We start from the raw sequence: 22,738 nt of genomic DNA, 5'->3' as shown, positions 1-22,738 counted from the left end.
ATCTCTTCTCAAGCTTGGTTCTTCTTTCTGCAGGGACAAGTACAAAACACATGCAACCAAACACTTTTAAATGGGAAACTGTTGGTTTAAGATCATACCATGCTTCAAAAGGAGTTTTATCATTTAAAGCATGTGTTGGCAGCCTATTGAGCAGGTACAGTGAGGTGTTGACACCTTCAGCCCAAAAAATGTTTGGAAGCTTGCTTTGAAACAACAAACACCTGGTCATGTTCATCACTGTTCTGTTCTTCCTTTCACATACTCCATTTTGCTGAGGAGTATACACTGTGGTCAATTGATGATGAATCCCAGCCTGCTCACATAGCTTCTGAAATCTTTCAGACAAGTATTCAGAACCATTGTCTGTCCTCAATGCCTTAATCCTGCAGCCTTTTTGATTTTCTGCCAATGCCTTGAACTTTCCAAAAACTTCAAACACTTCTGACTTTTGTTTCATGAAATAAACCCAGCAAAATCTGGTCAGATCATCAATAAACAGTATAAAATACTTACTGCCATTCAGTGAAGGAGTCTTCATTGGTCCACAGACATCTGAGTGCACCAATTCAAGTCTTTCTCGAGCCCTCCATGCTTGGTTTACTGGAAAAGGCAACCTGGCCTGTTTACCAAGCTGACATACTTCACAAACAGACTCATTTGCATCAACCTTAATCATGTCCTCTGTCAAACTCATCTTGTGCAGCAAATTGAGTGACCTGAAATTGACATGGCCAAATCTTCTATGCCACAGATCAGCATTGTCAACTGAACTTGTATAGGCTCTTCTCTCAAGTTGGCTCACATCCAACATAAAACACCTATCTGCCATGGGTGCTGAAACAACTTCTCTACCAAGAATATCATTAATAACACAAGAATCATTCTTGAAAACTAGAGAGTAGCCTTTCTTAACCAGCTGACCTACACTAAGTAGATTTTGATCTATTTCAGGTACATAAAGCACATCTGAAATAACCTTGTTACCTGAACTAGTGTTGATCACAACATCACCTCTGCCATTAGCTTCAATCAGATTCCCATTGCCTATTCTGACCTTTGAAGCAAAACTCCTGTCAAGATCCTTGAACAGGCTCTCATTTGATGCCATGTGATGTGAGCAGCCACTATCCACAAGCCAACTGCATTTGGATTTGCTTGTGGTTGTAGAACATGAGGCAGTGAAGACATGCTCCTCCTGAGCTTGAAGATCTTCAGCAGTCTTGGCTTGTACTGGCAGAGTTTGTGACTTTTCTTGATTTCTACAAATCTTTTCATGATGACCATACTGCTTGCAGCTCTTGCATTGGATGTCTGGTTTGTTCCAGCAATACTTCTCCAAATGGTTAGTCTTCTTGCAGTGAACGCATGGTGGAAACCTCCTTCTACCGACATCTTTCTTTGATTTTTCCCTCTTTTCAAACCAAGGCTTCTTAGCTTTCTGACTTGAGCTGGAGCCTTATCTGATCTTTGCTTGAAAAGCACCTTCAGGACTTTCCTCCTGCCTACTTGCTCTTCTCTGCTCAAGTGCATAAAGTGAGTTAACCAACTCAGACAAAGAAATGGTTGTGAGATCTCTCGAGTCCTCCAATAAGGAGATTTTTGACTCAAACCTTTCAGGTAAGGTGGTAATAACCTTCTCAACAACCCTGTTGTCACTGAAATCTTCTCCAAGGAGTCTAATATTATTGACAGTAGCCATAATCCTATCAGAATATTGCTTGATAGTTTCTGACTCCTTCATCTTCAAATTTTCAAACTCCCTTCTAAGATTAATTACTTGTTGCTGCCTTGTCTTGTCTGATCCCATGAACTCCTCTTTCAGCTTGTCCCAAGCTTGTTTGGGTGAGTCACAGGCCATGATGCGAGTAAAAATTACATCAGACACTCCATTCTGTAGGCAGGCCATGGCTTTATGCTTCTTGGCTCGCTCCTCACCATGTTGCTTGATCTGAGCAATGGTTGGATTTGCTCTCAATGGTAGTGGCTCGACATCATTTTCAACTGCACTCCACAGATCAAGTGCTTGGAGGTAAGTTTTCATTTTAAATATCCAAATGTAGTAGTTTTCTCCAGCAAAAATTGGTGGTGGAGGAGGTGCAAAGCTCATGTTGCTGAAACTGATTTTACAGAAGCAAAACTGACTTTGTTTTGAAAACTAAAACAAAACCACAAAGGTCCTCAAAGATAGGATGCTCTGATTACCATTTGTTAGATAAAATGGCAGCAACAACCAAACAATGAAACACTAAGAGCATAAGCTCTTCAAACAGCAAGCAGAAAAACACAAAGCATCAAGAGCATAAGCTCTCGGTTGACAAGCAAAAGGAAAAAAAATATGTTTGATTGAAACCGAATGATGATACCATTTTCATTTCATTTCAAAATATAGAGTTACAAAAGTGGAATGTTTACCTAACAATTTCCACTAAATTTGGCAACTTGCCAATTAATAATTAAAAAGATGAAAGCATTATAGCTATCATTATGAAAGCATATTAGTTATTATTATGAAACCAAGTTGCATATGAACTTGTTTCAATTATAGCTATCATTACAAATATTAAAAATAAACAAAATAAACAAAATGCACCAAGTTGCTCCTTTGTTGCTTTACAGTTCATGTTCAACAGATTTAAGAGATATTGCTTACGATGCTGAGGATATCATCGACGAGTTGACCTTTGAAGCTTTTCGCGACCAAAAAATGGAAGACACGAACTCCTTTCTATCCACCAACAACGTGAGGAGACATATTTCTTTTTATATGAAAGTAAGGAGATATATTTCGACTTACTTTTTGAGTTGTAATCCTTCAACTGTTAAGTTTAGTACCAAAATGGAATCTAGATTAAAGAGTCTTACTACTAGACTGGAAGAGGCTGTTGCGGTGAAGAATGGTTTGACTTTAGCTGAGAATGATAGAGGGAGATATGAAAGGATGAAAGAGAGATTAAGATCTAGTTCCCTTGTTGATATCTCATGTCTACGGTAGGGAAAGAGATAGAGAGGCAATTCTTGATTTGCTGATAAACGATAGTGATGATGGTGTTGGTGATATTGGTGTGGTTTCCATTGTGGGTATGGCAGGGGTGGGCAAAGCCACTCTGGCTCAGTTAGTGTACAATGATTTCAATGTTGAAATCTTTTTTGATTTGAGAGTCTGGGTTTGTGTGTCTGAGGAATTTGATATTGTTAAGGTGACAGCCACAGTTCTTTAGGCTGTTAGTATGGAGGGTTGCAATTTAAAGGATCTAAACTTACCCCAAGTTAGCCTAAAGGAGAAGCTGTTTGGGAAGAAAATTTTTGTTGTTTTAGATGATGTTTGGAATGAGAACTACGAGCAATGGGAAGTTCTTCGTATGCCATTCATTGCTGCAGAAGCTGGAAGTAGAATACTTATGACAACTCGAAATAAACGTGTTGCATCCATCATGACTACTTGCGGTACTTATCGTTTGAAAGAATTGACAAATGATGATTGTCTCTCATTGTTTACCTGGCATGCCCTTGGGACTTCGGATTTTGAATTGGTGAGGAAATAGCAAGGAAGTGCAAAGGGTTGCCGTTGGCTGCCAAGACGCTTGGAGGACTCTTGCGTACTAAAGGGAACCATCAAGAAGAATGGGAAGATGTTTTAAAGAGCAAGATATGGGGCTTGCTAGAAGAAAGAAGCAGCATCCTTCCAGCTCTAAGATTGAGCTACCATTACCTTCCTTTCCATTTGAAGCGTTGTTTTTCTTATTGTGCTTTATTCCCAAAGGATTATGAATTTGAGAAGGATGAGTTGGCCTTGTTGTGGATGGCAGAGGGTTTTTTGCAACAGACAACAAGAGGGAAGCAAATGAAGGATATAGGAACCGAGTATTTTCGTGATTTGCAGTCAAGATCTTTTTTCCAACAGTCAACTAGTGACAGAGCTCGTTTTGTGATGCATGATCTCATAAATGACCTGGCTCAGTATGTTTCCAGAGAAACCTGCTTTAATTTTGATGGAGACAAATTATATGCAAGAGTTGAAAAGCTTCGCCATTTTTCATTCCTTCGTCACCAGTACGACATTTCAAAAAGATTTGAAATTTTGCATCAAATGGAAAGTTTAAGAACTTTCATGGCATTACCAATTCATACATCGCCTTGGGCAGCAAGCTCTTATTTAAGTAACAATGTTTTACAGGAGTTGTTGCCAAGGTTAGTGCGTTTAAGAGTTCTGAGTCTGAGCGGTTATTGCATTGAAGAGCTACCGCATCAAATTGGTGGTTTGATTCATCTACGATACTTTAATTTATCTTACACCAGAATTAATCATTGCCTGATTCTGTGGGTTCTCTTTTCAGCATGCAGACATTGATACTGCATGGGTGCAAGAACCTTGTTAAACTTCCTCAGGCTATTGAGAACCTGATTAATCTTCATGTTCTGGATCTTACTGATACTGAGAATTTGACAGAGATGCCTATGCATTTAGGTAATCTAAAAAATCTACAGATTTTGTCCAAATTCTTTGTGCAGAAGGACAGGAGACCTAACTTCATAGATTTGAAGAGCTTGCTACATTTGCGAAAGGAGATTTCAATTCGTGGACTGGAAAATGTTGTTGGTACTCGGGATGCTGGGGAGTACATTCTGAAGGATAAGCAGGGGATTGACAGCTTAGATATGCAATGGAGTCCAGAATTCCTTGATGTTGATGCACTGCCTGTTTTCAGCATGCTACAACCTCATGAAAATCTTTAAAAAATTAGAGTTGCGTTTTATGGTGGTACACAATTTCCATGCTGGTTTGATGGTTCTTCACTGGCTAATATTGTGGATATGAACCTCTCTAATTGTAGAAATGTTATGTCCCTTCCAGCACTCGGCGGACTACCATCACTGAAGAAGTTGTCAATAGAAGGCATGGATGGAGTCAAAGAATTGGGTTTTAAGCCTTTCCCAGTTTTGGAAGTTCTACAGTTTCAAAATATGTTGAAATGGGAATATTGGTATCATCCTTACGAAGATGGAGAATTCCCAAGTCTGCATGAGCTTGTGATTCATAATTGTCCAAACTTGAATCAGAAATTACCCAGATACCTGCCTTCTCTAGTGAAGCTTATAGTCAAAGGCTGCCCAAACCTGGTCGATTCAGTTTTGAACCTCCCATCTCTTCATGAACTAAATATTGAAGATTGCAAAAATATGGTTCCAGTGAGCCTGGTTGGCGTTACTTCTCTAGTTACAGTGAGAATCAGAGGTCTGCCATACCTTAAATGCCTTCCAGATGGGTTTCAACAGTTTCTAGGAGCACCGAAGCATCTTCTCATTTCCAATTGCAGTGGATTGACATCATTGAGGCAGAAGGTTACTGAATGTGAGAACGTTGCTTCCATTGAATATGTAAAAGTTAACGGAAGTTCTCCCCCTTTATCACTAGCTGAAAATGGAAAAAATCTAGTGCCTAAAAGTCAGCATTTTCTCAAGTCTCTTGAGCGATTACATATCGAATCATGCCCAAAGCTCGTATCCTTTTCAGAGACAGGTTTCTCATCTACACTTAGGCATCTGCGGCTCAGAGATTGTCCTGTGCTTACAAACCTACCCATTTGGATAATGAGTCTATTGAAGCAATGGTTAGCATGTAGCAATCACATGTTTTATTATTATTATTATTATTATTATTATTTGGATGTAATGATGTAACTTAGTTGTATTCCAACTAAGTTTGTTAGTGGTAGTAGGTGGTGATTTATTTTAAGTGGATGTAATAATGAAACTTAGTTGTATTCCAACTAAGTTTGTTAGTGGTAGTAGGTGGTGATTTATTTTAAGTGGATGTAATGATGAAACTTAGTTGTATTCCAACTAAGTTGTCAAGTTGTAAGCTTGTATAAATAGGCTTTATGCCATTTTAAACAAAATGAATGAATTCAATCAAGATTTCATCCATATACTCTCTATTTTAGCTTTGCTTAAAATTTATTTCATTTTTCTTCTTTGTTTCTGTCACAAGTCTCGATTCTTGCTCGGCAAGCTTTTTGTTGAACCTTGCTATTTGTTGCACTTAGCTCCAACAATTGGTATCAAGAGCCTATTTCTTAAGGGATCTGTTATACAAATTCATGGCTTCATCAAGCTTTTCACCAGCTGCACCTCAAGTCTTCAATGGAGAAGGCTACCACATATGGGTGGTTAAAATGAAGACCTACCTACAAGCTTTCGATCTGTGGGAGGTAGTCAACTCAGATGTTGAACCAGAGCCACTTAGAGGCAATCCAACAGTGGCTCAAATCAGGCAGCATGCTGATGAGAGGACCAAGAGGCACAAAGCCATGTCTTGCATCCAGAACTCAGTGTCAGATGTGATTTTCACAAGGATTATGGCCTGTGAATCACCAAAACAAGCCTGGGACAAGTTGCAAGAGGAGTTTCAAGGGACAGAGAGGACAAGGCAGCAACAGTTGCTGAACTTAAGGAGAGATTTCGAGAATTTGAAGATGAAGGAAGAAGAAACTATCAAGCAGTACTCTGACAGGATTATGGCTATGGTTAACAGCATAAGGCTCCTTGGAGAGCAGCTCAAGGAAGCTAGGATAGTGGAGAAGGTTATTGCAACTCTGCCCGAGAGGTATGAGGCAAAAATCTCATCTCTCGAGGACTCAAGGGACCTGTACACCATCTCCCTGATAGAGTTGATCAATGCTTTATATGCTCAAGAGCAAAGAAGAGCAAGCAGACTGGAGGAGCATCAAGAAGGTGCCTTTCAGGCAAGAACAAACACTGCCTACAAAGGCAAGAAGGCCTGGAGAGACAAGCCAATGACTGATGTTGCAAGAAAAGAGGGTCAGACTTGCAAGCACTGCAGAAGGGCTGGTCATCCAAAAGAAAAATGCTGGTTCAATCCAGATGCTGTATGTCAGCATTGTAAAAAGAAGGGTCATGTTGAGAGAGTCTGCAAGAGCAAGGCCAAATCAAGGCAGAGTCAGTTTCAACAGAAGAAAGCTGAGGCTCGAGTAGCTAAGGAGGACAGTGACCAAGAGGAGCAAGTCTTTGCTGTGTTATGCTCAGCTGCTCAAGAAAGGTTCTCATCTGGTTGGCTTCTAGACAGTGGATGCACCAACCACATGACACCTAATGCTGCAATCTTCAAGTCTTTAGACAGAAGCTGCAGAACTAAAGTCAAGATAGGAAATGGACATTTTATTCAAGCTGAAGGCAAGGGTGATGTGCTGATATGCACCCCCACAGGTGCCAAAGTGATTTCAAATGTGCTTTTGGTGCCTGAAATTGACAGAAACCTGCTCAGCATAGCTCAGTTGCTGGAGAAAGGTTATTCTGTTGTGTTCAAAGACAACCAATGCCAAATCAATGATCCAAGTGGATCCAAGCTGATGGCAGTTCCTATGGCTAATAAGAGCTTTGTAGTTGACTGGACCAGGGAGTCAGACATTGCCTACACAGTCACATCAGATGAATCCAAGCTTTGGCATCAAAGACTGGGACATGCCAACTTCAGATCGATGGCTCGAATGGTCAGAGAGGACTTGGCTGAAAACTTCATCAACTCAGTGGATCATGATGATGTGTGTGAAGTGTGTCAGCTAGGAAAGCAGGCCAGACTCCCATTTCCCTCGAATCAAGCCTGGAGAGCCTCTGAAAAACTCCAACTGGTGCACACTGATGTGTGTGGCCCTATGAGGACTGAGTCATTAAGTGGAAACAGGTACTTCATACTGTTCATTGATGATTTTTCAAGATATTGCTGGCTTTACTTCCTAAAACAGAAATCAGAGGCAGCCTCAGTGTTTTAGAAGTTCAAGACTGCTGCTGAGACTGAAACAGGTTGCAAGCTGAAGTCCATAAGGTCTGATAATGGGACTGAGTACACCTCAGCTCAATTCCAAGCCTTCTGTGATAAGGCAGGCATCAAACATCAACTTACCAACACATATACACCTCAGCAAAATGGTGTAAGTGAAAGGAAGAATAGGAGTTTGATGGATATGGCCAGGTGCTTGATGATTCAGAAGAATCTGCCTAAAGCACTATGGGCAGAGGCAGTTAACACTGCAAACTACATTCAAAATAGACTTCCAACCAAGGCCTTGGATCAGAAGACTCCATTCGAAGCCTGGTTTGGATTCAAGCCATCACTGGCTCATCTGAAGGTCTTTGGATGCATCTGTTATGCTCATGTACCTGCTGTCAAAAGGGACAAATTGTCTGAAAGGGCTCGACCTGGTATTTTGGTGGGCTACAGCACTGTTAAGAAGGGCTATAGGATCTTGGATCCTTCAACAAAGAAAGTGTCAGTCAGTAGGGATGTGGTATTTGATGAAAAGTCATGTTGGAACTGGGAAAAACATGAACCTGAGGAAGTTTCAGAAGGACTTACAGCAGATCAAGCTGAGCCAGATCAAAATGTTCCTGAAATGGACATTGATGATGAACCAGTTAGAGGAACAAGACCATTGACTGAGATTTATGAAAGAGCTCATGTAGCCATAGCTGAACCAAGCAATTTTGAAGAGGCTGAAGCTCAGCAAGAGTGGAAGTAGGCAATGGCTGAGGAGATTAGCATGATTGAAAAGAACCAGACCTGGGAATTAGTTGAAAGGCCAGTCAAAAGGAAGATAATTGGGGTGAAATGGGTGTACAAAGCCAAGCAAAATGCTGATGGTACCTTGAACAAACTGAAAGCAAGGCTAGTTGTCAAGGGGTTCAGTCAGAGGTATGGCCTGGACTACCTGGAAACCTTTGCACCAGTGGCCAGGCTAGACACCATCAGATTACTGATTACCTTAGCAGCACAGCTCGAGTGGAAGATCCATCAACTCGATGTAAAATCAGCCTTTCTGAATGGTTTCTTAGATGAAGAGATCTATGTTGAACAACCACAAGGGTTTGAGATAGCTGGCAGAGAGCATATGGTCTACAAACTGAAGAAGGCCCTATATGGCTTAAAACAGGCTCCAAGGGCCTGGTACAGCAGAATCGATGGCTACTTGACTAATTTGGGATTCGATCGAAGCAAGAGTGAGCCAACACTGTATGTCAAGAAGCAAGGGACACAAACACAGCTCATTGTATCCCTATATGTTGATGACCTGCTGGTGACAGGAGGAGATCGAGCAGTGCTGGTCGATTTCAAGACCAAGATGCAAGAAGTATTTGAAATGTCTGATCTAGGGGAAATGTCTTATTTCCTTGGAATGGAGGTGACTCAAGCACAAAATGGGATATTTCTAAGTCAGAGAAACTTTGCCACAAAGATTCTGACCAAGTTCTCCATGCAAAACAGTAAAGCAACTAAAACACCTGTTGCTGTTGGAGAAAAACTATCGAGCCAAGGTGATTTTGAGAAGGTTTGTGAAACAACCTAAAGAAGTCTAGTTGGCTGTCTGTTATATTTAACTGCCACTAGACCAGACATAATGTATGCTGTAGGATTGCTCTCAAGGTTCTTGCATTGTTGCAATAAAAAGCATTTACAAGCTGCTAAGAGAGTGCTTAGATATGTCAAAGGCACTTTGAGCTATGGTTTAAGGTACAGCAAGGAAGGAAATCTGAAGCTGGTTGGCTACACTGATAGTGACTGGGCTGGCTCGATAGATGACATGAAAAGCACCTCAGGGTATGCTTTCAACCTTGGTTCAGCCATGTTTTGCTGGAGCTCGAAGAAGCAAAGTCTGGTGGCTCAATCTACTGCTGAAGCAGAATATGTGGCAGCTGCAAGTGCTGTCAACCAAGCCATTTGGCTAAGGAAAATCTTAGCTGATTTGAAAGTGCATCAAAAGGAAGCTACTGAGATCTTCTGTGACAACCAATCTTCAGTTGCAATTGCTAAAAATCCAGTGTTCCATGGAAGAACAAAGCATTTCAGCATCAAGTTGCATGTTGTTCGAGAAATGGAGCAAACTCAGGAAGTGAAGCTGATCCATTGTAATTCTGAGGATCAACTTGCAGACATTTTGACTAAAGCCCTTAATGTCACAAGGTTCGAATGTCTAAGAAGGAAGCTAGGTGTTTGCTCCATGCAAACCAAGGAGGAGTATTGAAGCAATGGTTAGCATGTAGCAATCACATGTTTTATTATTATTATTATTATTATTTGGATGTAATGATGTAACTTAGTTGTATTCCAACTAAGTTTGTTAGTGGTAGTAGGTGGTGATTTATTTTAAGTGGATGTAATGATGAAACTTAGTTGTATTCCAACTAAGTTTGTTAGTGGTAGTAGGTGGTGATTTATTTTAAGTGGATGTAATGATGAAACTTAGTTGTATTCCAATTAAGTTGTCAAGTTGTAAGCTTGTATAAATAGGCTTTATGCCATTTTAAACAAAATGAATGAATTCAATCAAGATTTCATCCATATACTCTCTATTTTAGCTTTGCTTAAAATTTATTTCATTTTTCTTCTTTGTTTCTGTCACAAGTCTCGATTCTTGCTCGGCAAGCTTTTTGTTGAACCTTGCTATTTGTTGCACTTAGCTCCAACAAAGTCAATTTACCAGCTGTCTTCTTGAAGATTTGGAAATTGAAGAATGTCCTCCTCTCACACGCTTTCCAAGTGGGCGTTTACCTCCTACCTTAAAAAGGTTAAAACTCCAAGATTGCGCAAGTCTATGTTCTCTACCTGAGGGATTGATGCTGGCTGATAACAACAAATATACTTCTTATCTTGAGCATTTGGAGATCATTGGTTGCCCATCACTTAAAAACTTCCCAGAAGGTAAATTACCAACTAGCCTTAAAGTGCTTAGGATTTGGGATTGCTGGCAGCTGAAACCCCTTTTAGATAGGATGTTGCCAGATAATGCGTCGCTTGAATACGTTGATATTTTGAAGTATTCAAATCTAGAAAGCTTGCCAGAGTCTCTACAGAATCTCATGTGTCTGGTAGAATTAAATATAAACAATTGCAAAGATCTGGAATGCTTCCCAGATATAGGTTTGCCACTTCCCAACCTGCGAACATTAAATATCTGCAATTGTGACAAGCTCAAGTCTTTACCTGATCAGATGCTATATCTCACTTCCCTTCAATATTTAACAATTTGTGATTGTCCACGACTTTCTTTTCCTAGAGGGGGTTTGCCTCCTAATCTATTATCACTTGAGATTTGGTATTGTAAAGAACTCAAGGATCCAGTCTCAAATGGAACCTACACACATTAACCTCTCTTCGAGAGTTCAGCATTGCTGGTGGACCAGATATGGTTTCCTTTCCACATGAGTGCCTGCTTCTCCCTACTCTAGTTTCAATATATATGGCAAGTCTCAATAATCTCAAATCCCTAACTGTGAGCCTTCAAAATCTACTCTCTCTTGAAGAGCTAGAGGTTGTCGAGTGTCCTAAGCTTCGAAACTTGCCTAGGGAAGGGTTGCCTGCAACACTTGGAAGACTTTGTATTAGGAACTGTTCACTTCTGGAAAACCGATGTTCAAGAGATAAAGGAGAATATTGGCCGTTGATAGCCCACATCCCTTGTATTGAGATAGTAGCTACAGATATTTAGTGTGGGCTTTGGCAGATCAGTTTGAGTTTTCTACGGGAGAAGTGAGAACTGCATAGGGATGCCTTCCCCTCCTTTTCCTTGGGTAAATTTCTTCAGATGCCATCAATTTTCATTGGCCTAGTATCAGACTATCCTTTTAACAATGATGTAATTTCTCACTTACTTTGTAGAGAGAAATGGATAAGAATCTTGTTACACCAACAAAGGTTCCAATCATTGGTGCAGTTAGCTGAGGTAAATATATTGCTGAATCATATTCCTGACTAATCTGCCAATGAAAGTGGTTGTGATCTTGCTCATTATTTAAGCCGTTGACGCATTTGACTCAGGAAAAAGTTTTGCTACTGATGCTATTGCATTGTTTGGATTCACAGCTGAGAAAAGTCAACTAGGCTCTCTGTTCCTTGATTATATAGGGGTTTGATTGATGGCAGTACACTTGTTGATGAGCGCAAAGATATGTCTTCGCTTATCTCTTTCCTCTTTATAAGTTTTCGAGTATGTCAGTCTTGTTAAACTTGATTGGACACTGGTATTATTAAATTTATGGGGCTGTATGTCCTTCGTAGCAGCCTTTTCTTGCTGCTGTTGCTGAATTATTGAACTACCAGTTGTTTTGTGGACCTTCCAAGAATTAGGGATGAGCAAGTCTTAGCCACTAGTTTGAAATATCTTAGAAGATACGTTTTCTTTGAGAACATTTGTGTATAAGAGTTGTGTATTTTGCATGTCTCAATCTCATAAGAAATTAGCCTTTTATATTTCCCTTTTTAATGATAGAAGAATGAATCAGACAAAGGAGCCCTGTACTTTTTCATGGTGGCCATATACATTTAGTTAATTTGTCATTTATTGAAAACAAGCTGGTTTATCTTGGAAATTTTCAGATTTTGGAGGTAACTAGGAGAAATCATGTTTCACACATCTCTAAAGAAACTGCAGTTGAATCATGTCTAAAGTTGGGGCCCTTGCTGATAGTTATGTACTCCATTGTATAATTTAGAACTACTATCTGTGTTTGTATCACTAATGCACCATTTGATGGTGCTCTTGCTTTCTCGGGGAAAGCCAGGGGAAAGCCACTGCAAACTAGAACAGTGGATATGAGAAAAGAAGAGAAGCTGATGTATAGTGAAAGAAACGCTTCCATTTCCGTGTTCAAGCTGTGATGGATTATTTTAGTAACTATTTTTGAAACTATGGTTTCCAGTTTACATGGGTAATAATTTTGATAAATAGTTTTTAGTATAGTAGCAAAAGATATCATGGCTAAATATGACATAAAAAAAATAATAGTACAAATTTATATAACTAAAAATTTTATATATATATATTATAAATATCATCATTTTTATTGCATTTAATTGAATTTATATTGAAGATTATAATTTCAAACCTTTACTTACAACTAAATTAATAATAAATAGTACCGTTGATTGAGTCAAATTATAAGGTATATATTTGAATATTAGTATATACTTTAAATCTCTATACTCCTTATATATTTGAAATTTAAAATTGTATTTTTATTTTTAGAAATTTAGCCTATTTATTTTTTAAATTTAACAAATAATTTTAATAGTATTGATAACTTTTAAAAATTACATCAACATTTTAATTAAAATAAAGTATTTGAGCTAATCAATGACATATAAAAAATTAAGGTAGCAAATTATATCAAAAAGTTGAAGAACAAAAGTTGAATCTTAAATTTAAATATAACGAAGAGATCAAAATTGAAATTTGATCATTATTATATAATATAAATTTTTAAAGATTAAAATTGAATATTTATCATTTTCTTATAATAATAAAAAAGGCTATTTCACATGTCAGCATTACCTTCCTTTTATACATAATTATATAGATATGTTTTCAAAAATTTTACATCAAATTATTACTATAAAATATTATATTATACATATTTTAAATAATTCATGTAAATAAATAAAATTAAAATAGACAAATATTATATAATAATATTTTGTTGATGTTATAATGAGAACAAAGAGAGTTTATCACTCTTGAGGGAACCAAGTCTAGTAAAGTAGCTCCCTTTGCATCCTCTAACACAGAATGTATTTGATGTTCTCAGGTGGTTCCTAAAATTTGTGGACTCGTAAAGTAAATTTGTCAATGAGTCAGGTCAGGTCGAGGGTCAACTTAAAAAGTGGAAAAATTTCAGTAAAAAGTATAAGTTCAAAAATAGGTTTAGGCAAAACAATAAGACCCGTTTAAAAAACGGTTTGGGCTTTAAGTAAGGCTTTTTTGTTTGAGTCCGGTTCGGCCCAGCTTAAATATACAAAAAATACAAATTTTTTTATTTTTTTATTATTTTGTTGCTATTTTTTTACTATTTTACTATTATTTCATAATTATATTATTACTATTTTATTGTTATTATTTGGATATTGTATAAATATTATTTTATTATTAATTTTGTTACTATTTTTAACGTATTTGCTTATTAAATTGCACATATCGTGCTGTTATTTAAGTATACATCTTTTTTAAAATTTATTTTTAATTTTTCGGAAAAAATTTATTTTAATATTTTTTAATATTTTTAATATATTATACTTTTTATAAAAATAATATAAAAATTAATACGGGCCGAAATTAAATTTTAATATTTTTATTTAAACTAAACTTATATAAAATTTTAAACTTACTTTTCAAATCCAATTAAATCCAAACCTAACAAATGAACCTAAAAATTTAATTTGACTCTACCCGACCCAACCCACGAAATTCTCCATCCCAAAGCCTCTTACAATGATATAGCTGTCATAAAATTAGAGCTTGTGGATAAATATAAGAGACTAGCACCTCCTACCGTCTTCTCTTTAAATCAACTATGCCCCTTTAAAGGTTGAAAGGGCGTCGATCAACACGTTCAGTGTTCAGTACACACACCATTGCGGCATTGTACGTTTCCACCAGCACCTTCCCAAAACCCATATCCCAAGCTATCTTCAACCCATCAACTAAATAACCCAAGACTGGAATAGCTTTTTCTTGCTCAAATTTAGCATTCTTATTCAGGAATTTATTCACCTAGGCATCGAGACGGCCTGAATTTTAAGATCAGAAATTTTGGGGTCTTATATCATTGAAGATAGAAGATCTACTTCAAGCTACATCAATTTTTTCTTAGAGGCAAGGTGAAATTTATTAAATTTTATTTATGGAAAATGTTAATTTTTAAGTTTGAAAAATTAATTGACTTGTGAAGAATTTTTAGATGGAATTAAGTATTTTTGGGTTAAGATATTTTTATAGCTTTAGTGAATAGAATTTAATAAATTTTACACCTTCCATAAATAAAATTTAATAAATTTCACATATATATCACAAGACAACGTCTTCTAAGAAGCAGCCATCTTCAACAGAAGCTGAATATAGAACTGTGGCTTGTACTGTTTCTGAATTGATATGGATTGAATAATTGTTAGTTGAGCTTGGAATTGAGTTCAGTACTTTGGTGTGAAAACACAAGTGCTGTTGCCATGTCCAGTAATCCTGTTTTGCATGGTCGATCCGAACATGTGGAGCTTAACTAACATTTTGTAAGAGATCATGTAGCCGATGGGAAGCTTGAGATCAACTATGTACCAGCAAAGGAGCCAATTGCAGTCTGTTTAAGTGTGTTTGTAACTAAACAGCAGTTGTAACTAAGTTTGTTAACCTCAGCCTTCTATGCATTATGCTCATTGAAAGTAAGTTGAATAATTATTCTAATTCCTGATTTCTCTTAAATCCAAGTCCTTATACCTCGGAGCAAAACGGAATAATTGAAAGGAATCACAACAGGTAGAAGATGGATTAACTTTGTTAGCTCAAGCCTCATTACCTCTGTCATATTGGTCAGATGCATTCAATACCGCAGTCTAATTGATTAACAGGCTTCCCACCAAAGCTTTGGATGGACTGACTCCTCATCAGAAGCTTTATTCTTGCATACCAGACTATTCACGACTCAGGGTATCTGGATGCTTACGCTTTTCTCACTTGCGTCCATTCAACAATCACAAATTACAGTGCTGGTCAGCACCTTGTACTTTTCTTAGTTTCAGCTCTTTACATAGAGGATATAAGTGTCTTGATGCAAATGAGAGAACATTTATATCTTGACATGTACTGTTTGATGAGATTCCAATCAATTAAGCTATGGCTGCTATTATTGAATCTCTTGAACCAAAAGAGAATGACTCTAGCAATGGTGGCGAAGGGGTGAATGGCAGCGTGGAAGTGTCCTTGTCGACGGGCTTTTCAGCCTAGTGACAGATGAATTCGGCCTGCAAATTGTTGTTCAGGCTCCAAAGGAAATGGAAAATCTATTGCATCTATTCTCGATAGTTTAGGTTCTGGTTTAAGCAGTTTAATGAGTTGTGTAATTTTTATGTTATGTTTTGATTAAAACCTTTTCTCTACCAAAAAAAAGAAAAAAAAAAACTCAGCTAAACCATACCATTTCTCCCATTTTACCGCTTCAATTTTTTTTTAAATTATTAGTCAACCCGTTAAATATATCTTAAAAAAAACTTAACCCATAAATTGGTATCTAATCTATGGATTTTTCTCATTTTAATATTTAATTTTTTTTTGTTATAATTAGTATCTAAACTTCTTGTTTTTCCTAAGTTGGTACATCTATTAGTTCAATAGCTAGGACCATTGAGTCCATTTAAAAAGAAAAGGATAATCAATTAAAAATTGACATGTGTCAAAAAAATTATAAATCAATAATATTAGTGATTATTATGAGGAATAGTAACTATTTATTTATGGTTGAGTAATCAAAACAAAAAAATTATTAATTATTAAGTTTCTAATCAGGGGCGAAGCCAGAAAAATTTTTTAGGGGACCGGATGAAATTTTAATTATTTATAGTTATATTTTTATAATTTGTAAAAGATTAAATCAAATTTTTATAATTTTAGGAGGTCAAAGTGTAATTTTATCTTTATTAATTTAAAATTTTTAAAAAATTTTAAGGGTGTAAAATATAATTTTACATTTTAGGGGGAGTCGGGATCCATGCCAGCCCCTAGCTACGCCCCTGTGTCTAACATTGTGTTTGAGGAATGGTAGCTTAACGGCCTAATGTTAGTTGACAACTTACCAGAAGAGTGACTTAAATAATCAAAATTAAATAGTTAAGTAATTAAATTGTAAATTTTTATGATTGAGTAATTAAAATATAGTTGAATAACCATAAATAAAATTTACTCTTATATTATATTATGGTGAGTGACTGTTCGATAGCTATTAAATTGATAAAGGAGAGCAAGATGAATCTTTCTTCTTCTATGCTTATTAAAAAGATCAACTAAGGAATAAGATACATTCAGATTTTAAGTCTATTTTTCATGCCGGAGTTGATCCTAATAAATATTCCTGAATTTTTTTTTTGGTAAACTCTGCTCGGGCGATGCACGCATCTAATATCTAATATGAACAGTCCGGCTTTCCTTTTCTTTCCTTTAAACCATTCAACTTTCGTTAAGAGACACTGATGCAAGTTCAAAAACGGGGCCGCTTCTCAGTGATGAAAGGTAAATCCGCTTCTCTGGGTGACGCCGTTGTGACTCGTTCGCTGATGGAGGTTATCTCCTCGACCCTTTTTTATGAGATTTGCTGACAAAGATAAATTTTCATCGTATCTCAAGAAATGGCAAACGCTGCTGCGCATCATCAATGCTTCCCTTGAAAATGCTGAAGGAAAGCAAACCTCGAGCCGCTTACTGGAGCTGTGGCTTAGTGATTTAAGAGACGTTGCTTACGACGCTGAGGATATCATCGACGAGCTCACCACAGAGGCTCGGCGTCGCCAAATAACGGAAGATCCGGACGCCGCTTCGCCCACCTGCAAGGTAGGGAGATATTTTCAGCTTGCTTTCTTCGTTTGAATCCTTCCACTGCTAAGTTTAGCACAAAAATGGAGTTCAGATTAAAGAGTCTTACTGCTAGATTGGAAGAGGCTGTTGCAATGAAGGATGCTTTGAGTCTAGTCGAGAATGATAGAGGGATAAGAGAGAGACCAAGAACTAATTCTCTTGTTGATGAGTCTTGCGTCTACGGTAGGGAATGTGATAAAGAGATTGTTCTTCATTTGCTGATGAACGATAGTGATGATAGTGTTGGTGATAGTAGTGTGGTTTCCATTGTGGGTATGGCAGGGGTGGGTAAAACAACTCATGCTCAATTAGTGTACACTGTATAGTTGATTCTTAGGAGATTAGTTATCTAAAATACTGATATTCTATATGTAGAGGATATTATGTGTATATATAGGGATTCAGCTTCGCAAAAATAAATATGAAGCATTTTTCACAATTCTCAAAAAACTTTACCATGGATTTTCTAAAACCATCTATTGGGATCGAGGTATTCTCTATGAACTCATTATGCTTATTAGTGTGTTAAAATTTTTCTTTCTACTAGGAGATTACTTGCAACGCATTTAATTTCTCTATATTGAGGAGCTTTACGGATAACATTCTTAAGACTAAAATAGATTCCTATCTGCCAATAACAACAGGTTGGGATCATTCTCATTATTCAAGCCATTGATAGTGACTCAGGAGAAAGTTATGCTGCTAATGCATTTGCAATTTGGATCTGGCGCAGAGAAAAATCAAGTAGGTTCTCTGTTCCTTGATTATATGTGGCTTTGATTGATGATAGAACCCACCTTGATAAGCACAAAGATTTGTCATCTCTTCTCTTTTCTTTTTACAAGTTTTTGAGTTAAAAATTATGATCAGTCCTTGTTAAACTTGATTGGGACACTGTTTTGAATTAAAATTTTGTGGCTGCGTATTCTTCATAGCAGCCTTATCTTGCAGCTGTTGCTGAATTATTGGACTACCAGTTGTTTGTGGCCCTTCTTAGAACATGGAAATGAGCAAGTCTTAGCCACTCTTTTGAAATATCTGAGAAAGATCCTTTTCTTGGCTTAACTATATTGAGCATGAGAGGACTCAGGGTAGCTTATAACTGTGAAGACATGATTAATGAAGTCTTTTAGAACTCTCTAAGATCAAAGACAACACTTACGAAGTCCAGTCATGAATATTTTTGTTAAGAGTTGTGTGTTTGCATGTCTCGTAGGAAATGAGCCTGTTACATTTCCCTTTTTAATGGTAAAAGAATGAGCCTTTTACATTTTCATTGTAGCTATACACATTTATAATTTGTCATTTACTGAAAACAAGGTGGTTATCTTTCAACTAAAAAATTGGAAAATTTTAGATTTTGGTGGTAACTAGGAGTAACCTTTGTTTCACATGCAGGGCTTCACATCACATCTCTAAAGAAACTGCACATGAATCATGTCCATACTTGGGTCCTTTGTTCCAGATGCAAAAAGTTGTGTATTCCATTGAATAATTTAGAATTACTATTTGTGTGTATATATATCTCTAAAGTTTAATACCCTTTAATGAGGGAAGAATATGGGGATATAATGTGATATGATACACAACTTTCTTGAAACCGAAACTGAAACCTAATCAAGGCATTTGATGAAACGATGAAAGATATCTAAAACGTGGAGAGGAAATCAGTTATAATTTAAGGTATCCGGAAGAGGTGTGCCATCAAGAAAGTGCTTGATCAATGAAAGTGCCCTCTTTGGTTGGAAGCTTGGCACTTGGTGCCCGGCCCCTCTTACAGTAGCAAATGTTAAATCTCCCTTATATACCTCAGTATAACCTCCAACCTGCCGTACAAATAGACAATTCCAAAGCCAAATGTGTCAATCAATACTCACTCAGTGATTGTTTGCAGTTTGACAGAAGCTAGATCTGATCATGTATGGCAAACACAAGTTCAAAAAATTCAAAGATGGAGATATTAGAGAGAAAGAAAATTTACCTCCCCATCAAGGTACCATGGATGCCACTTGGTTTTAACTGCAAGCTTCATCTTCTTAATGGAGTACTTTGTTGAAGTAACTGGTATTCTTCCATCTGCATCCCCACTGCATTACATCCAATAAAAGACATAACATATGTAAACAACAAGACGATGATACCTATGAAAAATGATTACGGCAATGCTTTTAATACCTGAAAATCCAGACTCTTAGTCCGTTAGCCATTAACTCTTGTAAAAGGGGAATGATTGTTGAAGGGCTATCTCCCCATCTTCTGATGATGTCGCTGCAGGGTTCCCAATCATGGTCAAGTTTTGTTACATTGGCATGCATGGCCTCTTGAACATCATCCCTGTTTAGATAAGCATATACATAGTAGTCACTGCATGGATCGAAATTTGCCACCTGCATCATATTAATGGAATATCATTACTAGACTTATGGTATAAAATTGTTCAATAATGTTCATTGTTAACTGTTGTTTGTATGTTTTTAAGTCAACTTACGGAAGGCTCCTTGGGACGGATCGTGAGACTGGAATTATGGCATAAAGGGGCATAGATATTATATATATCAACATAGTAAATATCCTGGCCTGCCTCATCAGTGGCTGCGTCACACTCGCGACTGGACTCCGAGTCATCCTCGGGTGCGAAATTACAGTGTTTTTCAATCCCATTTGCAGTTTCATCTGAAATGAGAGCATGGCTTGCTAGGTAATCATACATTCCTTTAACATCAGTTTCATCATTGATCACAGCATTCCCAATCTGCAATTTTCATAAAATAGGTTAAGCAATGCCTGCAGTACATAATGTCTGAACTTAACTTCAATCATTTCTTCACGTTGGCAAAAACAAGTCTAGATTCAACTCATGTATCAAAGACTGCTTAGGTTTTCAATTATTGATTGAAAAAAGACAGACAGAGAGATATACTAGGATTCCTTTGAGATTAATAATGGTGGTGTTAGCGTTCTTGTTGTGTTGGAGAATGGTGTGAGCAAGTTGAGGGACATAATGCCCCGCATAGCTTTCTCCAGCGATGTAAAATTTCCTGATGCTGTATTCAGGGAACCTCTCCAACCAGTTTAACAGAAAAACATAATTGTCGACAGCTGTTTTACTATCACCACTATCATCATAATCTGATGTTGTGTTGGCGTACGAAAATCCCACCCCAGCAGGTGACTCGAGAAACAACACATTTGCAGCTGCAAAAAAAAAAAAAAGGACATGCCTTGAAAGAATAAAAAAACTACTAAGATTTAAAAGGTAAATGGTATAATGTTTACCATAGTTCCATGAGTATCTATTCCTATACAGTGTTTTTCCATTGCTATGGACTCTGAAGGGTCCAAGCTCTTCCATTGCTCCATAGGCTAGAGATGAACAGCCTGGCCCTGGTCACAAAATCAAGCAAACTCGTTCTATCAAATTATTATTATTATTTCACAGTGACATTTCAGCAGAAAGCCAGTTTCAGTTGCAATGTGAAGTCATATGGAGAGACTATAACAGTAAAACCCAATAATTTAATCATGCAAAACCTTGACATCACTCATTCAACCAACTTGGGGATTCTAGAAAACATAATTATTATTATTGTAATAATAAATAATAGTGGTTGTAATAATATCTTGGTCCAACAAGACATCAAGTAACTTGTTATTTTAAAAGATTTAATTGGTACAGCAACATGCCGAGAAATCCTCCACATGATTAAATTCTGGGATTCCAAAACACCGTCAACCCTGCAAAATCTGGTAGTTAAAATGCCAACAAGATGAAGCTACTTCTTGTCAGAATATAACTGTATTTAATTTGCAAAGCTCAACTATTGGTTTAATGGACTTGGGATCTAGCAGTTTCAGGGTCGAGTTTCAGCATTTATAATCTTTTTCTCTCAAACTGTAAATGATGATTAATGGTGTGCATTGAAAAGTAATGGAAGAAGATCCTACCACTTACTATTTTTTATAAACACAAATATTTTACCATTCCACGCTAAATAACTAGTTAAGCGGATATTAAAATTTCCAGATAAGATTCTTATCATTTGAAGGATATCTTCATCATATAACAACAAAAATAGAGAATTCAGTATGCAGAGTTACCTCCATTAAGCCAGAGAAGAAGAGGCAAAGACTCCTTAGAATGGTAAGCCTCAACGAAATAATAATAAAGTGCACGACCTGCTGCTTTATCAACTGTTACATACCCACCATACTGCTGAAACAAGACACCAGGTTGTCCAGGCAACTTTTCAATTCTGTCTTTTTCTTTCATCCCTTGCTGTGTATGAACCCTGCTCTTGTTTATGTAATGAACTGCCTTGAAACCACTCTTGTCAATCCCAGAACTCCTCTTCATCTTCCTCTCATAAAAATGGCCAAGAGTTTGTGTTTGCTTCTTGCAATGAATTGGAGCTGCTACCATGGATGAAACAATGAGGAAAACAAGGAGGACAAAAGGGTTTCTCTCCATTTGTGTCTGTTTTTTTTTTCTCTTACTCTATGTGGAGCAGAAAGAAAGAGAAGGGGATAGAGGGGAAATAGTTTTAGATCCAAAAGATTATGAAGGAATATAAAAATGTAAATAAAAGGGCCGACCATGCATGTTTAAAGAACGTGTTGAGTACTATAATTTATACGGCAAAGATAATAAATTTCAATGATGTAAGAAAAAAAAGAGAAGGAGAAATCAAATGACATTATCAGGGTTTCTTAGGATTCCATTTACATAATTTATGCAGCTTTCCTGGGGTTAGTTATTGGAGCTGGTGTACAAGGTGGTTAGAAGAAAGGTTTTTTACCTGATATAATAGAACTTGATTTTTAAAAAATAATAATAATAATCATTGATATGGATGGCTTATCCAGATGATTGAAGTAATCATTGATTGATATAAATAATTATTTAATCAGACACCGCTTGCATGGGATTGGAATGGGACCCTTTTACCATGTGAAATATTGGTTTTAGTTTGAATTGAGAAGGATGGCTTGCCTGGTTTGATTCGACCTAGTTTTGGAATATGGTGTTATGGGTAAATTCAGAATTTAGTCCCTGTATTTTTACTTTTTAGGATTTAGTTTTTTTTATTTATCAAATTTTAAAATTTAAATTTTCGGGATAAAATTCTAAATTTGTGAAATACATAGAATTATAAGTTATCACCTATTTTAACCTGTAATTTAATTACTAAACCAAATTTAATGTGAGGAGCAGCAATTGGGGACTGCCTGCCCTGAACAGCGGCGGCAGAACCCTAACATCTACATGCCCAGAGCAGAAGGGGCAGCAACGCTGGCTGGCCTCGTCGTGAAATGATATAATTCTAACTTCTATACCCTAT

General features: G+C 37.0%; 4 protein-coding genes and 3 long non-coding RNA genes across 13 annotated transcripts; 5 read left to right on the top strand and 2 right to left on the bottom strand.

Annotated features, from left to right (window-relative positions):
* The first annotated feature begins 2,584 nt into the window (after positions 1–2,584).
* On the top strand, positions 2,585–4,423 carry LOC107929646 (putative disease resistance RPP13-like protein 1). The gene is made up of 4 exons (XM_041075985.1): positions 2,585–2,897; positions 2,962–3,197; positions 3,249–3,419; positions 3,536–4,423. The coding sequence occupies exons 1-4, from the start codon at positions 2,585–2,587 to the stop codon at positions 4,346–4,348; spliced, it is 1,533 nt and encodes a 510-aa protein (XP_040931919.1). The 3' UTR covers positions 4,349–4,423.
* A 389-nt stretch (positions 4,424–4,812) lies between these two features.
* On the top strand, positions 4,813–5,621 carry LOC121205060 (putative disease resistance RPP13-like protein 1). Its single transcript, XM_041075984.1, has 2 exons — positions 4,813–5,433; positions 5,538–5,621. Exons 1-2 carry the CDS (start codon positions 4,813–4,815, stop codon positions 5,619–5,621), a joined length of 705 nt encoding a protein of 234 aa, XP_040931918.1.
* A 4,866-nt stretch (positions 5,622–10,487) lies between these two features.
* On the top strand, positions 10,488–12,695 carry LOC121203354 (uncharacterized). The gene is made up of 3 exons (XR_005899416.1): positions 10,488–11,580; positions 11,669–11,732; positions 11,873–12,695. It is a non-coding gene; the product is annotated as an uncharacterized lncRNA (long non-coding RNA).
* A 1,582-nt stretch (positions 12,696–14,277) lies between these two features.
* LOC107929633 (uncharacterized) lies at positions 14,278–15,963 on the top strand. Its single transcript, XR_001692867.2, has 2 exons — positions 14,278–15,217; positions 15,312–15,963. It is a non-coding gene; the product is annotated as an uncharacterized lncRNA (long non-coding RNA).
* Positions 15,964–16,788: 825 nt separating this feature from the next.
* On the bottom strand, positions 16,789–17,876 carry LOC107929680 (uncharacterized). Its single transcript, XR_001692875.2, has 2 exons — positions 17,467–17,876; positions 16,789–17,368 (listed from the first exon to the last, which is right to left on the bottom strand). It is a non-coding gene; the product is annotated as an uncharacterized lncRNA (long non-coding RNA).
* Positions 16,921–19,489, top strand: LOC107929679 (putative disease resistance RPP13-like protein 1). 7 transcript variants are annotated; one of them, XR_005899415.1, is made up of 4 exons: positions 16,921–17,057; positions 17,172–17,375; positions 18,044–18,143; positions 18,798–19,489. XR_005899415.1 is itself a non-coding variant. In XM_016861174.2 (3 exons), exons 1-3 carry the CDS (start codon positions 17,130–17,132, stop codon positions 19,296–19,298), a joined length of 351 nt encoding a protein of 116 aa, XP_016716663.1. In that variant the 3' UTR covers positions 19,299–19,489. The 7 variants fall into 7 exon arrangements, 5 of the variants coding, with proteins under 5 accessions (XP_016716663.1, XP_016716660.1, XP_040930290.1 ...); XR_005899414.1 differs by lacking the exon at positions 18,798–19,489 and adding an exon at positions 18,335–18,675; XM_016861174.2 differs by lacking the exon at positions 16,921–17,057 and having other exon boundaries at positions 17,130–17,375; positions 19,294–19,489.
* LOC107929677 (serine carboxypeptidase-like 40) lies at positions 18,859–22,260 on the bottom strand. The gene is made up of 7 exons (XM_016861170.2): positions 21,498–22,260; positions 20,676–20,783; positions 20,320–20,594; positions 19,888–20,151; positions 19,575–19,786; positions 19,381–19,486; positions 18,859–19,225 (listed from the first exon to the last, which is right to left on the bottom strand). Exons 1-7 carry the CDS (start codon positions 21,865–21,867, stop codon positions 19,067–19,069), a joined length of 1,494 nt encoding a protein of 497 aa, XP_016716659.1. The 5' UTR covers positions 21,868–22,260; the 3' UTR covers positions 18,859–19,066.
* Positions 22,261–22,738: the final 478 nt, after the last annotated feature.

Source organism: Gossypium hirsutum, chromosome A08 (genome assembly GCF_007990345.1).
Source record: "Gossypium hirsutum isolate 1008001.06 chromosome A08, Gossypium_hirsutum_v2.1, whole genome shotgun sequence".
NCBI classification, from domain to species: domain Eukaryota; kingdom Viridiplantae; phylum Streptophyta; class Magnoliopsida; order Malvales; family Malvaceae; genus Gossypium; species Gossypium hirsutum.
This window is presented reverse-complemented; position numbering and strand designations above follow the sequence as displayed.